Consider the following 22,265-nt stretch of genomic DNA (forward strand, 5'->3'; position numbering starts at 1 on the left):
CCTCCCCCTGAGCTTGTTCCCAGCCTGTTGTGGCTGAAGGGGAAACCTCCCAACCCGCAGCGACGCAGCATCCCAGCTGGCTGCAGGGCAGCCTCGTGGCCAGGAGCAGAGCAGCATCACTTACGACAGCGCTGATCCCTTCTCCTCCCTCGGGGACTTTGGGAAAGGCATCGTAGATTGAAGACACGTAAGTTATCACAGACTTCTCATCTGGAGACTCGACGTCCACGTCTGGCAAAGGGGAAGCAGAAGTGCTATGAGAGACAGGAGCAGGCAGAGGGCTCTGCTCTCCCCACCCCAGCCGCTCTCGCCAGCCGCTCACCTTCAGCATCCAGCAGCCGCGTCACCCCCAGCCGCTCTGCGATCTCAAAGGCTTGCTCCAGGTTCTCCCGGTTACTCTGGATCTGCACCCGCTCCATGTCCACCAGATCTGGCCTGCAAAACACACAGCGGGGTCCTGACGCCCAGGGCAGAGCACCCCGGACAGGCACGGCAGCCCCAAGGGGCTGACACCAGGTCCCTGTCCCAGCCGGTGGCTCCCCAAGGGGCGCTGGGCTGCAGCACCCCCAGCCCACCCCCACGGGAAGCAGAGCAGAGTGGCACAGGAAGGCAGCGCTACCTCCAGCTACCAGAAGATGCTTTCTCATGTAAAACACTGCCGCACTCCCTACTCTGGTTTAAAAGCTTTTTTTGCCTCCTTCTCCAGCCACGTTGAAGATGGCTTTTCTTGCAACCTGATGTATTTGTTGCGTTTTCTGAGCGCCCAACTCTCAGCTCCCTCGCAGAGGAGACGATTTCAAGGTAAAAGAGACCCTGGTAGGTCTCACCTACATCTCAAGTGTCCCAGACCACCACCAAACGCAGCGGTGGGCAGGGATCCTCGGGAGGCCCCCACCTCCCACCCTCCTCTCCACCGCTCCTCTCTGCCCACCTGTATCTGTGGATGAGCGCGTTGAACATCTTCCCGTCGCTCCAGCACGAGGAGAAGTTGGTGCACTTCACGCCAATGTACCCTGCGGTCACCTTCTGCGTCCACAGGAGCAGCTTCTCCTTGGCCGACATGTCCCCTGACTCCCCGCTGATGTAGATGTCGGAGATCTGCAAGGAGGCAGAGCCGTGGGGCGATGTGGGAGGAGGGAAGGCTCCACCAGGCGCCTCCAGCTCCTAGGGGCTGCAGCCAGACCCGGCAGCTGCCAGGAAAACCAGGACAAAACTCTTGGTCGCCACGTGGGAGAGGGGCCTGGAGCTGGCGGACTCGGCGAGGGACTGCCAGAGCCACAGGAACACGCCGGGGCGCTGCGTGGTTCGGGCAGAGCGGAGCCCCCGGCACCAGGGAGGCACAGCCGCCGGGTTTGGCAGGGGACAAGGTGCAGATTTGGTCCCTGGCACCAAACCCTGGCTGCCCACCGGTGCCACCAAGCTCACCGGTGCTGCTCCTCCACCCAGAGCCCACTGCCAAGGAGCAGGACCCAGCGCTCGGGGTGCTGGAGGAGAACCGGGCAGCACAGGTCTGCCGCCGCCTCCTGCAGCCAGCGGAGCTGCTCAGGGCACGGCCACCAGCTCGAGCCCGGGGGCAAAGGGAAGAAGGGCGAAGGCTGCCGTGTCCCTGCTCTGCCTCGCCATGGCTGGAGTCACAGGTGCCGGGGTACTGGGACCCACTTTTGGGATACCGGGGCCCACTTTTGGGGTACCATGACACACTTTCCCAACAAAAGGGACCGATCGTCACAGACTCCTTCCAGAAGCACAGCACTGGCTGCGAACCCCAGACTCGCACGTGACGAAACGCACGTGTCCCCGCATGCCGGAATATTTCTGATTGACACGGCTTTTTCCTTGCCCATCCCCCCAGCTGCCCAATTAGCAGAATTACCTCGCCTTAATTGCGGGGCAGACAAAGCGGGGGGGTGAGCCGCACATACTTTCAGGGTGCTGTGGAACCATGACCGGCTGCTCGCTCGCTGGGTTCCTTCTCCCAGCTCTGCCGCGAGCAGCAGGACCCAGCCCCATCCGCAGCCTCACCGGGTCCCTCCAAGCCCCTCCGAGCCCCTCTCCCTCCATCCCCAAAACATCCCTTTGCTCAGTTCCCCCAAGACACGAGCTGGGGAAAACCTCGGCCGCGTCCCGCAGGAGCACAGCCCAACGCTCCTCCCGCCCGCCCGCTGTAATTGGTATGCTGCAGCTCACCTCCCTCCGAGCCTGCTCCGCTGTCACACACAGAACCGCTCTTTGTCAGCGCCGCCAGCGCCGCCGTTAACTCTTCCAGACCCAGGCGGGGCTCCCCGAGGACAGCACCGCGGGGCTGGAGGTGGGCGACGTGCCGGGGCCCCCACGCGTGCCCGCGGCAGGCACCCACCGCTCCCCGCCGGCCCTCCGCGAACCCGACCATCCGCGTGCTCCGCATGGGCTCGCCTGCTCTGCTGTCCACCAGGGAGGCTCCTGGCTGCACCAGCTCAAGCAATTCCTTATCTCAGTCCCTCAGCAGCAAGGTTATCCGGCTGCCCTGCCTTCCCCCGAGGGTGTCCTTGCCGGAGACCCTCCTGGAGCTGCTTACGGAGGCGCAGGATGCGGCACCAGCTCCACCCTCCTTTCTTCCCATCACGGCTGTGTCAGGACAAAGATTTAGGGAGGCAGCAGCGAGGAGGGACAGGTAACACCTGGGACCTGCGGCCAGCTCCTCCTCAACCTTTCCAGCCTCAGCCTCCTTCATCCCGCAACTGGTGGCCGGCAGCTGAGGTCCAAAGCGTGGCTGCGACACCGGTCTGAACACGGCCAAGGTACTGGGGCTCACGGCCCCTTCCTGGCCCTCCCAAACGCTCACTTGTCCCCGGGGTGGGACGAACTTGGCCCAACCCAAGCGCAGATTCACCCAGCCCTGTGACCCCCTAAAGAGCAACCTCCAACAGCAAGAACAGACCAAAAACAAGCACAGCACCAGCTCCTCCTCTTGGGTACCCTCCTCAGAACAGGCAAATAATCCATCTTCCTTTCCAAGCCAACTCTGCTACCTTTCACCTGTCTCTCTAAAAGCATCTTCGAAGCAGCCCCCAGCACCCTGTCCCTGAGCACAGAAGGGGCTCATCCTGCCAGCAGCATGGTGCTGGACCCAGCAGGGTCCCACCTGGAGAGCTCGACCCGCTCCCAGCCACTCCTGCCGGCTTCTGCTGCACCTCTGCCAGGGCACAGAGCAAGTATGAACCCGGGGGACACGTCTCATGTTCCCCAGCCCCGGCACGGTCCCTCCCCAGCCACGCTGACCGCAGGCAGGCTCTCCAGGAGCCTCTCGTCACCCGCTGCCACCCAAAGCCAGCGTGGGGTAAGGGCAGGTGACAGCCCTGCCTCACGTCCGAGCGAGCAGCCCTGAGAGCAGCGAGCTCCAGCGAGCAGATCGCCCACGGCAAAAGGAAAGGCACCAAGAGCCCAAGCACACGCTGCCCCGCACCCACCGGCTCCGGCTGCCCATGGTGGGAGCAGAGGATGGCACGGGCTGGTCCCCGGGGTGCCCCCTGCTCCCCTTGCCCAGCATCTCCAGGCTCCGTGCAAACGAGACCCAGCAGAGATGCTCGGAGACGGAGAGGCTCTGCTGAGCGCTCCCTGCAGCAGCTTCACCCCACCCAACCCCAGCATGAGGCTGCACCTCGTGGCGCACGGCTCAGGGCCCCCTGCAGAGGTCACCACCCCCAGGGACCGCAAGGACCTGGGGTCTGCTGAGCCGGACCCCCCCACACACCCCAAAAAAGGAGGCAATGGTAACCGCAGACACTGACCATTCCTCTGTCCATCCTTGAGCTCCCCATCTGAGCCCGGCCCTGGGCCGCGGGCACGTGTCTGCCTTCAGGAGGAGATGCCAGGGTCCCACCGGCTCCGGCGCTCTTGGCCGGGTCGCTGCCGTACCCCGAGGAGCAGCGCGCCGTGCCGCCGAAGGAGGACTCGCTGCGGGAGGCCGGCAGCCCGCGCCCATCGCCCTGCCCGGCCCAGTCCGACAGCAGCCCCGGTGCCTTCCCCGCGCTGGGGTTTTCCAGCTGATCCACCATGGGGGACGGCGTAGACAGCTCCGAAATGGTGCCTGGCTCCGCAGCGGAGGTGCATGTCCATGCAGCGCTTGAACTTTGCTCGCCGCTGTCTCCTCTCCCCCAGGTCCCCGGGGTGCCGCTGGCTCCCAGCTCCCGGCTCTCCGCTGGCTCCCCTCCGGACACGGAGCTTGCTGGGGACAGCAGCCCCTCCGCGCGGCTCCAGAGGCCGTCGGTGCCCTGTCGCAGAGGCAGGAGCACGGCCCTGCTGCTGCCCGTGCCGCTGCGCTGCAGCTGGACCAGGCGGCTCACCGCCTTCTCGCAGCCCTGCTCGGCGGGGTTCTCCAGCAGCCGGGCGATGACGGTCGTGCCCTCCTCCGGGGAATCCCCCTCCACCTCCGCGCCCAGCCGCCGCGGCTCCAGCACCAGGTGAGCTTTCCGCACTTCCCCCTGAAACCTCTCCTTCACCTGCACGATGCGCCCGGGGCCGGGGTCCCCCCCCGGCAGCAGAGCCCCTCGGTGCCAGCTCCCGGCGGGGTCCTCTCCGCCCTCCTGCCGCGGGGCTGCCTCCAACTTCAGAGCCTCGTCGTCCGCGGCCACCTCCACGGCCGGCTGCTCCCCCTCCGGGGCCACCGCTGGCACCGCTCTCTTCTTCCCCCTCCGCCTCCGTTTGAAGCGGACCCGTTTTTTGGGGGGCAGGGGAGCCTTTCCGGCAGCCTTTTCTTTCGGCTCTTTAACGCAGCCCAGAGAATTCCCCATCTCCTCGGTGCAGAAAGCGCCGGCAATAACGCAGCGAGGCTGGCTGCCGGCTGCTCCCGCATAAATCCCGGTCTCGGCTTCATCGGCTCAGCCGCACGTCTTGCACCGCGCAGCGCTGCGCGCTGCCCCTCGCATCCGCGCCCGCCCGCCAGCCCCGCCGCCGCTCCAGACAGCCATCTTACAGCCTGGGAGCTGCAACAAGACAAATTCAAAGCATCTCACTGCAGTTCAGAAATCACTTGACCTAAAAGCAGACGGGGACCGGATTGGCTGCAGCTCTCTCTCTCCAAATATGAGGTAATTGGAGCACTGCCCTCGCCAACACAAACAGAGAGCAGGAACCAGACGGAAAAACGGGGAAAGGGGAGGGAGAGGCTGGGAGGGGTGGGGAGAGAAGGGAAAAAAAAAGAAAAAAACAACAAGAAAACGGGAAGGTTGGCAAAGGTAGCATAAAGGAAGGGGTGGGAGAGAAATAGGAAAAAAGCAGGGAGGAGCCAGAGCAGCTCTGCGTGCACGCGGATGGGGACGGGGATGCGGAGCCCACCGGCACCGAACCCCGCCAGCTCCCGTGGGGCGTTTCCGAGGGCATGCTCGCACCAGCTGCGATCGCTCCCTAATTCCTAAATCCCAAGAGCCCCAAGAGACCGCCTCACGTGCCCACCCCCCCGGCCAGGCTCCCCTCCCTCCAGGCACCGAGGGGCAGCGCGGGAGGACACGTGTCAGGGTGCCCTGGGGACCCGGCTGCGCTTCGGGGAGCGGCGGGCTCTGGTACCAACAGGCTACGAGAGCAGCCCACACCCCAACGGGGCACTGGAGCCCCCCCAGGGCAGGGCTCCAGCGCAAGGAGCAGGCAGCACCCTAGGAGCAGAGAAACACGTGCCAGCAGCAGGGATGAGACAGCAAACAGGCAGGAGATAAAGACGTGGGGACCAAACCTGACGTCAGCCACCTCCGGGGTCAGCCTCAACAAGGAGGGACCCGCAGACACCGAGAGCCCCGTGACACGGGGGCAGCTCCGCGCTGGCACCGTCCCACCCCAAACCGCCCCCCAGGGCTCTGCTCGCTCTGCCGGCTGCGGCACTGGGATATGGGAGATTAAGAGGTTCACAATGGAGCTGCAGCCCTAGAAAAAATCCGGCTAGCGCAGGCGGGGGGACGTGCCCGGATGCGCAGGCTCGCTGCCGCCAGCTCCCCCGTCACCCTGGTGGCAGTGTCCCCTCCCGGTGGGGCAAGGAGGGGACCCGGGGGCTGACCCACACGGGGACCTGGGCAGCTCCTGCTTTGGTCCCGCTCTCCCACACACCCTCAGGGCATCACAGACCAGGGCACGGCTGCCCAGAAGGTGGTGGGGAAGGGAGGGCTCCACACCCCCAGCAGACGTGACCGGGACTCATCAGCACCACGACCCTGCTCCTTCTGGGGGCCACAATGCGGGCAGCTGTCCCCAGCTCCTCCCTGCTAGCAGGGACGCTGCCGTCCACCAGAAATGCTCCATCATCAGAAAAGGCACCCGATGACAGCCACGTCCTGTGAGCGCACCAGCCCTGACCCTCCGCAACAGCCAAACGTGCCCTCACTCCAAAAAGCCAAAAGCCGCCGCGTTTTTGGAAGTAACAACCAGTACTGGCGGCCCAGCCAAGGCAGCAGCTCCCCGGCGGACTGCACACTCATCCTCTGAAAATGAAAAGCTTCCTTAAGAGGTCTCAAAGCCAGCACTAGTCTCGCCTGGGAGATGCCAGCGAGGACACGTCAGGCAGCCGGGACGCAGCGGCTCCTGAGGCCCGCTTGTGCAGTCCCGGTCCCGTGCCTCGCCGCCTCCCGGCACACCACGAGTGAGCCCCACGGGGGGAGCAGGGCGCCAGCAGCCCCTGCTCCGCAGGTAGGAGCCCACAGGGGGCAACTGGGCACCAGCGTGCGGCCGTCACCCTCCTCCCACAGCCCCAGCCCCACTCCTCAGTCACCACCGCACGCAGCGAGTCCCGGGATGTGCCTGCAACACGTGGGTAATTAGCCAGCTCCACCTGGAGAATTTGAGGCTATTGAAGACACAAAAGACTGTTTTGTGAGACCATCCGTAACAGCCAGTTGCTGGAGATGGTCCCTGGAAGGGTCAGGCAGTTTCTCCCATCCCTGCACTGATGCGGGGTGAGAGCCCCTGCATGGCCACGAGCTCGTCCTGTCCCCACCAACCCCCCCCCGAGCTTGCTCTTCTCCGGAGGCTTCAGCTGAGCAAACAGCTCCTGCCAGCCCCCTCGGTGCCAAGCAGGAGCCCGCAGCACACGGCCCATCATTAATGATTTAATTATGGAAATGATGAGAAAAGGGAGCTGCTGTTCTCCAGCACTGGTCTCTGCGACGCTGCCATGTACACGAGTCCCCCACCCTGATCGGTGTGCAGGCGTCGCCACGGAAAACGCATGTAAGGACAGACACCACGTGTGTCCGGACAGACAGACACCAGGGCCCCAGGGACACAGCATGCCCCCCCTTCAGCCCCACGTCCTCCAGCAGAAAGCACTCACGGCCTACCTGGAAGTGGAGGATAATCGTCCATATGAGCCCCAGGGTGAGCTTGGGGTTGCCATCTGTAATGTCGTCATTGCGGATGTTCACCAATTTCACCTGAAAGAGAAGCAAAATGGTCAAACCCCCCGTCAGCCACCCCGGTGGGACCTTCCCCGACCAGGCTGCCCCCAGACCCCCAGGCCCCGCCACCCCGGGCGCTCAGAGGGGCACAGCCCCCCCGGCCCTGCTCTGTCCCCAGGCTGGCCGAAGGGGCAGAGGAGCAAGAAAACGAGGCCACTCGGTGCCTCTGCTCCACCAGCAGCAGAAGGAAGGATTTTTCACGGCCCTCGCTCGCTCTGGTCGGGCAGCCAGAAGTGCTTTACCAGCACTTAACGCTTTATTTCAGTTCACGTGGAGAAGTGCCTCGTCCCCAGAGCCCTGAGCACTAGTGCATAATTTAATAGCTAGACCACAAAGCATGGTTAAAAGAGGACAGCCAGGCTTTATTAACTCCCTCTTGGGTTCAAAACCAAGCTGCTAATCAACCCGTCCTAACAAAGGCAGATAACCCGGCTCTGCCCTCACCAGGATCCACTGAAGGTCCACGTCCTGGCAGGCTCCAGACCGCACGGCCCTGGAGCTGCTCCTTCCCGGCTGCTTTGCTCCCGGGGTGTTTTATATTGGGCAGTCCCTAGGCAGCACAGAGATCGCTGCGGCACTGGGTGCACGAGCCCCGGCACTCCCAGGGACCAGCTGCAGTGCTGTCCCTGTCCTGCTGCTGCCTGCCTCAGGCTCCTCGTCCGTCCCCAGGGCACGGTGCCCCCGTTGCCCACCCTGGCCACGACCGCTGGCAGCACTGGCCAGGGTGAGGCATCCCTGCAAGCCCTCGGCTGCCAGGCCATAGGGCTTCAAAGAAAAAGTGTTTAATCCAAGTGGAGAAACAAGCTCCCCGGAGCCCCCGGCAAAATGTCTCTATCAAGGGGCTGGGGAGGAGGGTGGGGGCTGGAAGCGCCTCAGCCTCCCTGGAGCAGGGCTTGTGCGCAAATTTATTCGGTGCCCTCGGGCCAGCAGAGGGAAAAACCTCTGCTTCAGCACGAATTGGTACAATTTATCATCGCCTCCACGTAGCTGGGGAACATCGTGCGAGGAACCTGACGGAACAGGCAGAACAAGAGAGCCGGCCCCGGGGGCTGCGGGGGCTTCGCATGCAGAAGGAACAAGTCTGGGGATGTGCCCGCTGCGAGACCTGCCCGGGAGGCTCTGCGGTGTCCCGCGGGCGCTCCGGGACCAACACCTCCCGGAGCCTGGCCGATGGAGCTGCCCCAGGGCAGGACACCACGTCCGCGTGGCCGTGCAGGGGCAGCACCACACGGCGGCACCGGGGTCTGAGCAGGAGGCAGCTGCCCACAGACGTGCCCCTGACACCGGTGGGAGATGCCCCAGCTGCACATCCCCGCTGCAGGGACCTGCTGGGGAGCTGCAGGTGAGACTCAGGGGGTGCAGAGGTGATGCTGGGGCATCTGCAAAACCCTGTCCAGAAGGGCAGCCCCATTTCTCAGTTTGAAACTCATTATTTTGCACTGCACACACAGTTCTGTAACACCTGCAAGGGAAAGTCCCTCTACGGAGCTGTCATCAGCCAGCACCTCCGGGACGTGCACACCCAGCACTGGCAGATGCTGCTTCCACAGCCTTCCTGAGCCACAGCCAGGAGAGGGAGTCCCCGACCATCCCGCTCTGCTCCTGCAACAGCTTAAATCACCAGGTAACCATCGTGCTCCCGCGCAGCCCTTACCTGCCGTTGCTTCAGGAAATCCAGGGCGATCTGCACGTTCTGCAGCCTGTGGAAACGCATCCGGCCCTTCTCTCGTGGCTGCAAAACAGAAGCAGCGGCTGCAGAGCGGGCTGGCCGGGCGGCGGGGCTGGGACGCAGCACCCCGCGGGCACGGCCCCACTCTGCACACCCCACATGCGCTGCGGACCCGACCCCGTGAGCCCGCGGCCACCCCACGCTCAGCGTGCTCCTGTGACCCCGTGCACTCAAACACACTGCTCCCTTTCCTTGTTCTGCAGGAGAAAAAAAGTCATCGCTACACAAGATCCTGCTGCAGGAGGGAAAAAGCCCACGGTGGGGCATGGAGCTGGGAAGGCCCTGAACCCTTGCTGTCCTTGGGGAGAACAATGAGTCCCCCCAAGACCCCAAGTCCCTGCGCCAAAGCTCTGGGCTGCTGCCAGCACCAGGCACGACCAGCTCAGCCTCAGAGGCTTCATGGCAGGGACTGGCTGCGGGTCCCCACCTGAGGGCAGAGACCCCAGCCCAGCAGGCGCTGCTGCTCCAGATGCTGCCTTTGAACTGCTGGGAAGAAATGCAGTGCCCTCAGCTGCCGAGTTCTGGCCCAGGAGGGAGCGGAGCAGGGCTGGGTGTGCGGCTCGGACCTCCCTGTGTGAGCCTGGGCAGCTAGGATGGGCGCTGGGGCTGCCCCGAAGCAGCAGAAGGGGGGATCGATGCCCTAACCCTGAGCTGGGCCTCACCAAGAGGTGTCCCCAGGCTGCTCCGAGCAGCGAGGACACCACAAGCGTCCTTTCGTCCCCAGTGGCAGGGGAAGAACTGTCCCTGCGAGAGGAACACCTTGGGGGCTGTGGAGGACCAGGGGCTGGGCAGGAAGGTGCTGCACCCCCAGCTCCTGCCCAGCTCCCGAGGAGCAGCAGGGGACACTGCACCAGGAAACCACCACCCAGAGCACGGGGGCAGAAAATCCGTCTTCTCTTCCGCCTCGGTGAGGTGATGGGGCCTGCCCATCCACTGCAGGCCCAGTCGAGCCCCTTTAGGGCAAAACCCTTGGCTTCGTTCTCATCTCCACTCGCATGCACGGGGCCGCCGGTCACGACCCGGACCCCACCATCGCCCCAGCCCGCTCCTCACAGCCGAGGCGCGACGGTGCCAGTGCCCAGCGTGTCTCCATGCAGTGCAGGGGTTAGCAGACATCACGGCACGCTGCGGGTCGAGCGGGCAGGGCCCCGGCTGGGGCCTGCGGTGCCCACAGGCGCGTGCAGGACCCATCCCCCTGGCTGTCAGTAGGACTCATGCTCTCACACCGAGCGGGTGGTGTGCCCTGACTGTGAGCCGGCACCGCCATGCACGCGCAGATAATCCAGGCAACGCTAGCACAGCTCCGTGAGGCCCATCGGGTCCGCAGGCCTGGCACAGCTCTACTTGCTCGAGCTCACAGACAGGCGACCGCCCGGACCGAGCATTGGCAAAGAGCAGCGGGGATTGATCAAAAACCCCGCTAGTGCCCAGGTGAGGGGAAGGTCGGAGCCCCGCTGGGTTGCACTGGACTATCTGCCGGCACGCCGGTGTCAGCCGGGGGTTTGCTGCGTCCTGGGTGGACCCGACCTACTTCTTCATCATCATCTTCCTCCTCCTCCCGCTCTTCACTGCTTGCACGGCACCAGGCCGGCGCTTTCACCAGGCGAAGGCTCCTCTGAGCTGGCGGCTCTATTTGCTAACGAGCACGGCACGGACGGCACAATGGGAGGGTGACACACAGGGAGACAGAACGGAAACCAAAATGCAAGACCCAGGTAAAGGAAAACCAAAGAGAAACACGTGTCCTGGCGAGGCTCCTCGCTGGCTCTCCTGGACACCACGGGCTCTGCCGCAGCCTCGTGTGCTGCCCAGGGGGTTCAGGCAGGGAAACTTCCCCGTGGCTTTGAAGCCAAAATGACGAGAAAGAGGCTGTCTGGATCCCAGGCAGCTCCATCCAATTCTTCAGCCCCCACAGCATCTAATTTGGCGTCTCAGGAGGGTAACGGAGTGAGTTAACAGATCTCTGCCCAGATCCTATTTTAGGGGAAGACTAAAACAGTTCCTGCTGTGCTACGCTGTTGCACCAATAACTCGCAGTAAATGTGACAGTCTGCGAAGGAGGAGAAGGAAGGGGGATTCTACGATGCTCAAGATGCAAGAAAAGAGGTCTGCACATCAGACAGCTCCTGGGAGCTGCAAACCCAGATCGTGGGGCAGGGGAGGGCAATGTGGCTTCTACCAACTCTGGGCAAAAGTGCTGGACACGCTGTCACAGAAGCAGTTTTAGTCAAATCCATTATTATCCAGTATTTAAAGACGTAGTGAAATCTGAAAAGGGAAGGCATGTACAAGCCCTCCCAAAAAGAGGGCTCTGCCCAAGGCACCACAACCCAGCGGCTTTAAATAATCACACGCTTTGGTGGTATCCAGGAAACCAGCACGAGGAACATGGGTTCGAGTGAAAATAAATGAAATAAATAACAATATGACACACATTTCAAAACAAAACTATGGCAGAAGAAATGACTGCTGACTGCTGCGGCTGTGCTGGAGCAGGAGGGCGGATGGAGGGAGCGGAGCGGGGCTGGGCAGCAGCTCCGGCGCCCCACGGCACAGACTTACCAGCTTCACGCCCGACAGCACCTCCAGCAGCGAGATGAGGTTGTGGCCGTCCCGCAGGTCTTCGTACAGGTCGTTGATGTGCTTGCGCACCTGCGAGAGGCAGGGAGGGAAGGGACACGCTCAGGGCTCCGCTCGCCGGCCGCTGGACTTGCGGCAGTGGAGGAGGAGGGCAGCGGAGTTTGCAAGCAGACATCTCTCAACAAGACGCATGTGTTTAAATCGGTTATTCCAAAATAATCGCTAAGGTAACCAGCCTCCGCTTTCCAAAATGACCTGGCAGGAGCTGCTGCCAATTTCAGATGCATGAACAGATCCCTGTTAAACCATTCTCACTCCAGGCAGTCCCGTAGTATCGCACGAGTCCCGGGGTGTCTCCCAGGGCACGCGGCTCCAGTGAAGGACTGCGGATGTTTTCGGGGGGAGCACGGCTGCGGAGCGCGAGCAGCTTCTGGCACAGGCCAGGCTGGAAACACCAAGCCTCTGGACCTGCTCGCCCCCCAGCAAACCCAGACCTCGCCCTGGTGCTTTGCACAGCTGAGAAGTCCCAGATGTTTCCACACCGCAGCCTAAAGCAGGTGGCCCCAATTTTCCCCCCGCCCTTCATCTGTGAGATTTAGAAAGCAGCTGAAAGGCTGACACACGTTCACAAAGCTGGCTGAAAAGTAAGCCTGTGACACCTCTAATGCCCAAACTACTTTTTTTTATTATTTTTTTTTGCAAATAGAGAATAAATTTGGCGGTTAGCCAAGCAAAGTGCCTTGCAGCACAACGTTAAACCTGCTCAGCAGCGAGCATCTCCCTCCCGCCCCAGCTGCCAGGGGGAGGCTGGGACACAGGCGCAGCAGAGCCGAGCAGAACAGGACCGGGAGCAGCAGGACGAGCAGCGCACGAGCCTCGAGTTACAGCGAGGGCTGCGAGCACAGGAGGCGAACGTACCAAAAAGGTTGCACTACGATGTTACAGTGCCCTCCAAAGGCACCTACACACGTCCATCGCAACCCGCTCTGCTCCGAGTACAGACACGTTTTGAACGCTCAACACCAGCGCAAAAATTCCCAGACTAAAAACCAGGCTTTTACCTGCCTGTCCTGAGCCAGGATGGATGGACAGACAGACAGACATTTAACCCGTGTGACAATAAAACACGCGACTCTTACCTTCATCAAGTGTTTATTGACCCATTTAGTGAAGGTTTTCTTTTGGACTCTGTCCCGTTCATCTGTTGAAAGAACACAAAGGCAGCTCTCGGTCAGTATTTTTCGTGCACAAACTCAAATGACTTTCAAATGAGGGGAAGAGACAGAGCAATCGCTGCCGGTGCCAGGACTGCCGGACGGATCCTGCCCCCGTGCCGGGAACAGAGGCTGCTTATTCGTGGGGTACGTGGATGGGGCCGCTCGCCTGGCACCACAGCCTGGCTCCAGCAGAGGAACAGAAAACGGCCCGGGGCTGCGCCTGTGCCTGGTCACCCCACAATTAATGCTTTAGATTCGGGGGAAAACAGTTTGTTTAAATAAAAGCAGCACAGAGCATTACAGAGGGGACCCCTGTGCCTCCCTTTCTTCCCCGAGGGGGCAGCGCCAGGAGGAAGAGGAGGCTCGCCGACCCCCTGCGCATTGGGGTAGGTGTCCCCCTCCTCTACGTGCCCCTGGAAGGCTTTGACACATTACATAAAACCCACAGATATCCCTTAAAAGGCCACTGACAACAAGTGCAATTAGCAGCTTATTCTTCCGCCGTATTTTTGGTTCATTGGATTGCCAGGATTTAACGTTTATTTCAGTCCCACAGCTCAGCCGAGCTCTGCCCGTCCGGGTCACCCGGCCCCACAGGACAGGGGGACAGGGGGGCACCGTCCCTGGAAGTCCCATGCAGCCCCCAAACCCCCAGGGCTCTTCCCGCAGGGGATGGGACAGGAGATTTGTGCTGACACCGAACAGCTCTGGGGAGCTGCCAGCAGGCTTTGTCCTGCCCGTTCTCGGTGAAAAAAACAACGCAAGAGACAAAGCAAATGAGGCAAAAGGAGAGGGCACGGGGCAGGGCTGCCCTGGGGCTGCGCAGCACCCACCGCCTCCTCCCTGTGCCCAGGCAGCTGCGGGGCTCAGCGTAATCCCACAGCCAGCCCCGCACCAAATGGGATTGCCTGCTTTTAACAACATAATCTCAGAGGAGAGACGGCGCCCTGGTGCTGAGCCGGCGCTGCGGTGTGCCGGAGCAGGATCCCGTGGTGCAGAATGTGGGGGCTGCCCCGGAGCATCCCCCCGCAGCCCTCGGGGCACAGGGATGCGCTCGGGCAGCAGCCGGGTGCTGGATTTTGGCAAAAGCCCATCCCGGATCCCTGGGAAGGCGATCACATCTGCTGAGGGGCTCTGCGCTCTGCTGGGCATCAGCTGGAGCTCCGGGCAGGGAAACGCACCGCTCCCATCGCTCTGCACCAGTCTGGTCCAGCCCGGCACAGCAAAGCCAAGGGCGGTGAAATTCCTTTCTCCCCCAGCCAAGGGGCGTTCCTGAGCCCAGCCCAAGCTCCTGGAGCCCTGCCCTGTCCAGATGCAGGCTGTACCACGGAGAAAGTGGCAAAGGACGCAACGCAAGACATCCCTCTGACAGCATGGTTCCCCACACAGAAGGACCCCTTGCTTCTGTTTTAAAAACAAAGAAGAGACTCAAGAGAGGGGAGAGAACCAGCACCTTGCTCGCTCAGATCCCCCGGGCACCAGCCCAGGCTCCCTTGCCGTGCTGCACGTGCTGCTGCACCGCCCCACGTCCCCATCCCGCCGGCGGTGCCTGCGCCCCGGGAGGAGCCACGGCCCCGCTCCTGGGGCCTCTCACAGCCCTGGGAAAACCTGGCCACGTCTCACCCCGCACGCAGGTGAAGGCACACCCCGGTGTTCCCACCTAACCACCACCCCGCGGCTTCCCCCACCCAAAGCACACAGCAGAACCCGTGGCACGTCGCAGGCACGTCGCAGGCGAAGCCGTCCACACCTCCCCTTCACCATGCACCATCCCCTGGCCAAGGCGAGGATCCAGGTGCCAAAACCCATCCCCTCGCTCCGCACCCCACCAGGCTCTCGCCTGGGCAGGGTTCCCCCGAGGGGCGGCCACGCCACGGCGCTGCCGCCTGGCACCGCTGCACTTCGCCTGCAGTGGGAAGCCACGTCACCGCCACGCGTCTGCGGGGACTTCTCCTCCACCCGTCCCCCAGAGCCATGGCGCTGGGTCTCTTCCTGACCCCGCTGTTAATTCGGGGCAGATGAGGCTCGAGCCGGCTCTAACCGTGACGCAGAGCCCGCGGCACGACGCCGGCCACTGAGCTGGGAAGCGCCTGGCAGGTACTAACCCATGCAGCACATCCGGCACACCATGCGCGCGCTCAGCCACCTCTCCTCCCCATACAGGCGCTGCGTTTCCATCTCCTGTGCCCGGGCTGGGGGGCGCTGGGTCCCGGCAGAATGGCGACCACCTCCCTGCTCCAAGGGACGGGTGGGGAAGGGTCTTCTGGCGGCACCTCCTGCCCCGCCGGCCGAGGCAGCGCGGTGGGTGACGGCTCGGCCGCAGCTCCTCCCACAGCACCACTTCCTACAGCCTCTGCCCCCCGCTCGGGGCCCGGCCGCCCTTCCTCCAGGGCATCGCCGCGAACCCCCTGCGATGCCAGCGGCCGCCTTGTGCTTCCTCCGGTCGTCGTGCCCCACGGGGCCGTGCGCCTCTCCGGACGTAGCCAGCCGAGCGGCCACAGGCGCCAGGGAGAGGAGTTTGCCTCCAGAGGAGGGGGTGAGCTCGCCCGGCACAGTGGCACTGCGTGTCCCCGAGGGTCCGCAGTCCTGACAGCCGCCCGATGCTCGCAGAGCTTTGCTGAAGGCTCCCTGCAGATTTCAGCCGCTCCCCACGAAGCGATGGGGAAGGAAGGGCAGTTCCCCCACCAGCGGCTCCAGCCAGGAGCAGGAGGCGTTGCAGAGCGCGGCGCAGCTCCCGGCGGCGACACGGGGCAGCAGAAGTGCTGGGGCACGGGTCGGAGCCACGCCAGGCGCGCCCGCGGAGCTGGGCACGGCCCCGCAGACAGGCTCCGGGCTTGTTTCTCTCCCTCTTGTTTTCCAGTTAATTGCACCAGCCGCGGGGCCGGGGCCGGGACGGACAATGACAGGCTTTTTTCCTCGCTCACGCCTGCCAGCCAGAAGCTTCTCCACAAATAATTCCCTGGGTCCGAAGTACCGGAGCTGGGTCCCAAATGCTCCGGCTGCAGGCTGCAGTCCTGCTCGGCATGCAGGGAGATAACGGGGGCCTCCTTTATCGCCACCTCTCTTCCTTTTCTTCTAAATATAATCCCGCCGCAGACCTCCTGGTCCAAGCCCCACCGCCCTGGCCGGGGAGGCGAGAGGAGCCAGCTCGCGGCCAGGGGAAGGCAGGCGCGCAGCACCCCTGTGCATGGCAGGGGGCACACGGGGACGGGGACGCGTCACCGAGCCCCGTGCAGAAAGTCTGGGGCAGGCCAGGAGGAGCCCGTGGGCCTGCGGCACCTCGGCACGCTCGCCCTTCCCATCTGGCACATAACTGACATTTTCTCCCTTTTTTTGCCCCGTCTCCCCCCCTCCAGGTGGTTCCTGGGCTCTAACTAGGTTACGCACACCCCACACCGCGCTGTCGTCCGAGCTAATAATAATGCACAGCTACTGCTCGCTAACAGCATTAAGGCGCTGCGAGCTTATCTCTCGCCGGCTAATCTTTCCAGAGTCACCCTGATAAGCAACCTGTTGCAACCCCCCCCGCTTCCCTCCGTCCTGTGCCATCTTGCAGGGGGCTGCTGGCCCCAGTGGCCCTGGCCCTGGCCACCAGGAACCCCCAGCACCAGGACCCCCCAGCACCAGCCCTGCCTGGGACCACGCAGGGGACGCGGGCAGTGCCCAGGTGACGAGGCTGACCCTGGCACCATGGGGCTCCCACCCCTGCGTGCAGCGCATGGAGCATGGCCGGGTGTCAGTGGTACAGGGAACAGCTCCAGCAAACGGTGCCCCTGCTGCTGCTGCAGCTGCCATCAGGCACTGGCAAGAACCGAAATCCGTAATCACACGTGCCCATGCCACTTCCATTTGATGGTTCTCAGCACGTCTGATGCCTTCGGAGCTGCACAGACGCGTTCAGCTGCGATGTGCTTTCATGTTGCTGCCTTCCCGAGACAGGCGAGGCTTGCAAAGAGACAACCACGTGGCGAGCCCGGCCACGGCCCAGCCGAGCCTCAGCGCCGTGCTTCCCAGCAGCTGCTCCCACTGCGAGGCTGAGCACCTTGGCTGCTGCACCCAGGGCAGCGCGAGCCCTCGCCGGGGGGTAGAGGCAGCCAAGGAATGGAGCCATGCACCCAAGGGGTTTTCACATCTCTGTCAGTTCCCTGAACAAAGCAGCGAGAGCTGGGCAATGCGCAAAGCCACCCTGCCCCACACCTGGCCACAGGCAGCCCAAAACAGGGCACCAGCTGAGTTTGGGGAGGAAAACTTCCACTCGGCATCCCTTTGGCAGACCCCTCACCGTGGCACCGCCGCCCCGTGCAGGCATTTCCCCCCGTTTGCCCGTGGCAGCCCCGTCCTGGCAGCCCCGTCCTGGCAGCCCGCCTGTCCGCACAGCTCCCGACGTGCCCGGCCGGCGCTGCCGCTCCCCCGCCTCGCCTCCAGCGCTGCGGCCCTGCGCGCCTGTCGGGTGCCATCACCGTCTGCTGCCTCCGCGCTCGGGCCGTGGCAAAGCCCCGTCCCAGCCCGGGCAGGGCAGGGCAGAGGGGTCCAGCACGGGAGGAAGGTGAGGGCCTGCGGGGCCTTCCACATCCTGCACGGGCTCCTCAGATTCTGCTCAAATAAAGCCTGGGAATGCTTTATTTATTCAGCTCCCGGCTTTCTGCCCCGCTTGCTGTTCCCTGCTAAAGCCAAGGAGCACAGGACGCACCAGACCGGGTCCTGTGCTGGATGAGCTCGCAGAGGTCCTGGGGACATCTCTACATCACAGCATTAAATCACCCATCCAGGGGTGGGGTGAAGGAGCTTTTTGTTCCATACCAGTGTTTAGAAACAAACTTGAAAGTTTCAAAGCAAATCGCTTTCGCTTCAAACTCCTTCAAGGCGAAAAAAGAAAAGGAATGCACTTTTTTTTTGTTTCTCTTTTAACATGGTACTTTCAAGATGGGGAATATGCAGAAAACCTGGCTGGCTCGGGAACATGAGGTATTTAAAATGTGCTTGCTGCCAACTCGAGAGCTGACATAATCCATCATGACAGCAGAGCTAATTGGACAGGATCTACAGAGCCTTTCGAAAGTGGGAGCGGAGACAGCACGTGACTCAGCCCGGAGGAACGCAGCAGATACCTGCGGTGGAAAACCAGCCGGCACCATCCAGCACCCGGATATTTAACGAGGCCGACACCCGAGCAGCGGTGACGCAGCGGAGAGCCGAGGCTGCCCGCGGCTGCACGGCGCAGCCGGCCGAGCACGCAGCAGTTACGTGTGCCGAAAGCTGCCGCGGGACGAGCCCCGTCCTCTGGGATGTCGGGAGAGGTTGAGGCAGTGCCTGCAGGGCGGGTGCCACCTCACCCTGCCGAGAGAGGAGCGAGGAAGGAAAGTGCGGATCGAGGGGTTTCGCTGCTCCCGACACCTGCTTGCCAAAGGGACGGGGTTTTGTCCTGCAAAGCAGCGGGGTCAGCGCAGTACGGGGGGACGAGGGGCCAGGAGGGGATGGCAGCTCTGCAAAGGGGCCAGAAGATCCTGAGACAGAGCAGAGATGAGCACAGCGCTCACCTCACTGCCCGAGGTGGCCCTGGCACCAAGACGAAGCAGACGGGGGCAGCGCTGGGTGGGTAGCAGGGCACGTTGCTGCCCCGCAGCCCGCTTGTGCAATTCGGCTGCGCTTGGGGAGGCCTCAACAGATCTGTCCTGGCAGCGCTGGGGGAGGAAGGAAGGATCGCCTGCCACCAGTGTTATCTGGGGAAAAGGCCCAGCAGATCCCTGCCAGCTGCCCAGGCTCATCCGTCCCGCTCCTGCACGCGGGAAAAGCGAAAGGAGGGGGGAACCCAGCCCTGCACAGGGGCACAGGGGGAGCCAGGCAAACAAACGGATCCCAGGAGGGAGACGTCAGGACGCAGAAGGCGCTGGTTAGTCCTTGTCCAGCCCTGAAGCTACGGCCTGCCCCGTAACGAACCCTCGCGGTCCTCGTGATGCGGTCACACACAATCCCTATTTTGGGAAACTGAGGCAGGGTCACTCCAGCTGCTCCGCGAGCCGCTGCCAAGGCCCGAGCAGCTCCAGGCGGCGTCTCGGCCACAGCCCTCGCTGCCACTGCAGGTTTCTGTGGGTTTCTGCGGGTAAGCGACATGCTGTTGTCGCTGCAAGCGGTCGCGGTGACGTTGGCCCGGGGAGAGGACGGCCTGGCGACACAACCAGCACCACGTGCGCTGGGCTCGCGCCGAGACAAAAAGCAGCCTCATCCCCAGCGAGGCCCCTGCACCGAGATCCTCCCCCCCCGGGGCCCGGCAGCGCTTACACCGGGAGGGGAAACACCAAGTTTAGGCACCGCTAACCCTGCCCTCCCCGGGGCCTCCTCCCTCCTCCCGGCAGCCACGTCCGTCCGTCCGTCCCTCCCGCGCCGGGCCCCGACCCTGCCCCACGCCAGCCATCTTAGCGCCTGTCCCCTACCTGCCCCGCTCCGGCTCCTCCAGTACAGGACGCCGGCGATGCCCAGGACGTGGCTGAGGATGAAAGCGGCGGGCGGCAGATAGGAGCTCTCTGAAAGCGGCATCGTCCCCTACTCCCTGCCCGCCGGCCTCCGTCCTGTCGCTGCACGCCTGTCCCCAAACTTCTTGCTCCAGAGGCGGCTGCGGCGCGAGCTCGGCATTGCCGGCGGGGAACGAGGGGAGGCAGAGCCGCTGCCGGCACACGCTGCAAAACTTCCTGCCCGCGCCGCGCCGGCACCTCCGCTCCAGCTGGCCGCGGCCCCGGAGCTGGCAGAGCGCGGGGACGGCCAGCGCCGGCCCGTGGAGATTTTGGAGCTCAGGGTGGGGGTAGAGGAGAAAGCGAGCGGCAGGCCGACACGAACATCTTTCCTGTGTGTTCACGCGGTCAAACTTCGCCCCCCCCTCCCCTCCTCCTTCCAAGGGGAGAGACGTCATCTCCTGAATTTCCATTCCCAGCCCCGCTGGAAGGCCGGCTGCGGCTCCGCGGAGCAGGGGGCTCTCCGTGGGACGGCCACACCGAAACACCCGGCCCCAAACACGGGGCTGGGAGACCCGGGGCTCGCGGGTGGCGTTCGGGCGGCGCGCCGACAGCTCGGGGCACCCAGCTGCACGCCGACAGTGCCAGCACGTCCCCAGGGAGCACCAGTCCAGCCGTAGGAGATCCTCTCCCCGGCAGCAAAGGTGAAAGCGAACGAAGCCAGATTTAGGCTTTGTGTGTTTCTTCACTGTTACTGGAAGTTTAACAAAAGCTCGTTGGCTTTTCCCACTCCTCGAGCCATTTCTCGTTACAGAGGGAGCAGGGCAAAAGGCCTGGAAACGCACTGCAACAGCATGGCAACGCTTCCTTTTCTTTTTTAGGAGAAATTAATTTCCGGGACTCCTCTGCAGCCGATGGGCCAGGGGCAGGAAGGGCTTTTTGCATGTCTATGGGGAAACGCCAGCAGAAGGCTCTCTAAAGACAAAGGTTTCCCCCATGCCTCCTGAGGCTGAGGCCCCCAGCTGCTGCAGGGCTGGTGTCGGCGGTGCCACAGCTCCTGCTTTAACTGGGGGTGACCGAGAGGCCCCTGCCCAGGCTCTCCCCCACCCGCAGGCTCACCCCGCTCCCCGTCCCTCCCCGCACCCCGTTATTCTTGCAGCCAGCATTCGGGCGAGTCCCGGGGGGCCACCAGCGCTGCATGGCGACACTTTCCAGTCTGACGGGGCTAATTAACGGCCCCGTAGGGCCGCACCGCCTGCACAGGCGTTGTTCTGGTGGTTTCACCCACAGAGCCGCACGCCCTGCTGCCACACAGCCGTTATGGCCCGGCCCCTCGGCGCTGCGACCGTGCTGAGCAGGCGGGGGGGCCCTGGCCCAAGGCTCGGTTTCGCTCTCGGAGCTCCTCGTGCACCAGTCCCTCCACCAGCCCCCAGTGGTTTGCCTCGCTTCTTGGGTGGGTGGAGAGTTACTCAGAATTTGACGCTGGGTTTCTGCCTTCGCCGCGGCTTCCAAGAAGCACCGAGCTAAGAGCACCTTGCCCCGCTGAAGGCTCCTTGCAGTGGAGGGGAAAGCCCCGCTTCCGATGCACGACAGCCGCGCCCCGGAAAGCTGCGAAACCGCAGCCTGGCTCAGGCATCAGCTGGGGCAGGAGCTCGGCGATGGGTTTGTGCAGGGCCAGCACTGCCCCAGCTGCACCAGACCCCGAAACCCCAGCAGGTTGGGGGCACCCTACGAGCACCCAGCAGGGCCACGGCTCCCGCTCCGCCCAGACACCCGCAGAGATTTTTGGCGCATGTACACACCCAGAGCCGCTCCCCCAGCCGCACAGCCACAAGCACGGCCAGGCCCACGGAGAAAAATGTCACGAGTAAACTGTGATAGACCCAAACATGCGGCTTTGCTAAAACCAAGCCCACCGCAAGCTCTCCGCTGCCCCGGGGAAATCTCAGCTGCGGCCGTGGAGCGGGGACGTCCTGCACCAGGTACCTGCAGCTCCCTGCGGCCACGCGGGCTAATAAGAGGGGCAAGGGGGAATAAAGAGGATTACCCCAGGGCTCAGCGCTGTGGCAACGTGTTTTCCACAGCTCTGGCCCTGCCCGACTTAAAAACATTCCAGCATAGCTTTCATCTAAAGCAATCTGCTTTCTGTTAAGGCTGGGGAAGCGCCGCAGGAGCCGTGAGCTGCCCGGCAGCGCTCGCCTGCAGCGGCCGTTCCCGACGGCGCGAGGCCACCATAAATAGCAAGCAGCAGGCACGGGGCAGCTCGCGCCCTGCGAGGCCAGCGTCTGCTGCTGCTGCTGCTGGTGGCAGGGCCGTGACGTGTCCGAGGCTCGCGGGGAAAGGCCCTGAGGCAGGAGCTGGTTTTCCCCTTCCTCCTCGCCCCATCCACGGGGTCGCACCCTGCCCCTCTCCAAGCGCCCCACAACACGCACCGAGCGCTTCCAGCTGCGGCAGCCCCACACACCCCCCTCAAGGAGGGGATGCAGCTGGACGAGCCCTCTGGCAAATAAAGCTATTCAAATTTATGTATTTTGTTTTAGGAAGACAGAGGTTAGGGGGGGCGCTTCAGCAGACCTGCAGCTATAACAGCACCAGCACAGGGACCTGCTGGGAGCGCAGGGGCAGGCGGAGGGGATGCGGGAGGGGGTGGCTGCTGGGGGAGCAGCGCTTTAGGGGTGCAGCAAGTGGCAGCTCCCACGGCCAGGGACAAGGCCACACAAAGAGAAGCCAGCACCAGAGCTCGGCCATGCCCGGGGGGAGCTGTGCCCAGGGACCCCCCCAGCACCAGGACCCGGGGGCACCGTCAGCCCCGCGGCCGGCTGAGGACAGGATCGCGCTTCATTCCACTCGATTTAATGCCGGTTTCCCCCTTTTCCTT

The 22,265-nt window shown here is 63.5% G+C and overlaps 1 protein-coding gene across 1 annotated transcript in view; it reads right to left on the reverse strand.

Annotated features, from left to right (window-relative positions):
• Positions 1-21,905, reverse strand: part of MACF1 (microtubule actin crosslinking factor 1) — a 117,145-nt gene extending 95,240 nt beyond the window's left edge. The window contains exons 1-9 of the mRNA XM_050715157.1: positions 19,373-21,905; positions 12,864-12,925; positions 11,707-11,796; positions 10,676-10,780; positions 9,070-9,147; positions 7,299-7,391; positions 932-1,098; positions 323-435; positions 125-231 (exon numbers count right to left, since the gene is read on the reverse strand). Of these exons, the coding sequence (XP_050571114.1) occupies positions 125-231; positions 323-435; positions 932-1,098; positions 7,299-7,391; positions 9,070-9,147; positions 10,676-10,780; positions 11,707-11,796; positions 12,864-12,925; positions 19,373-19,475 (918 nt within the window). The 5' untranslated portion in view covers positions 19,476-21,905. The remainder of the gene's footprint in view (positions 1-124; positions 232-322; positions 436-931; positions 1,099-7,298; positions 7,392-9,069; positions 9,148-10,675; positions 10,781-11,706; positions 11,797-12,863; positions 12,926-19,372) is intronic.
• Between the last annotated feature and the right edge of the window lie 360 nt (positions 21,906-22,265).

Source organism: Cygnus atratus, chromosome 23 (genome assembly GCF_013377495.2).
Source record: "Cygnus atratus isolate AKBS03 ecotype Queensland, Australia chromosome 23, CAtr_DNAZoo_HiC_assembly, whole genome shotgun sequence".
NCBI classification, from domain to species: Eukaryota; Metazoa; Chordata; class Aves; order Anseriformes; family Anatidae; genus Cygnus; species Cygnus atratus.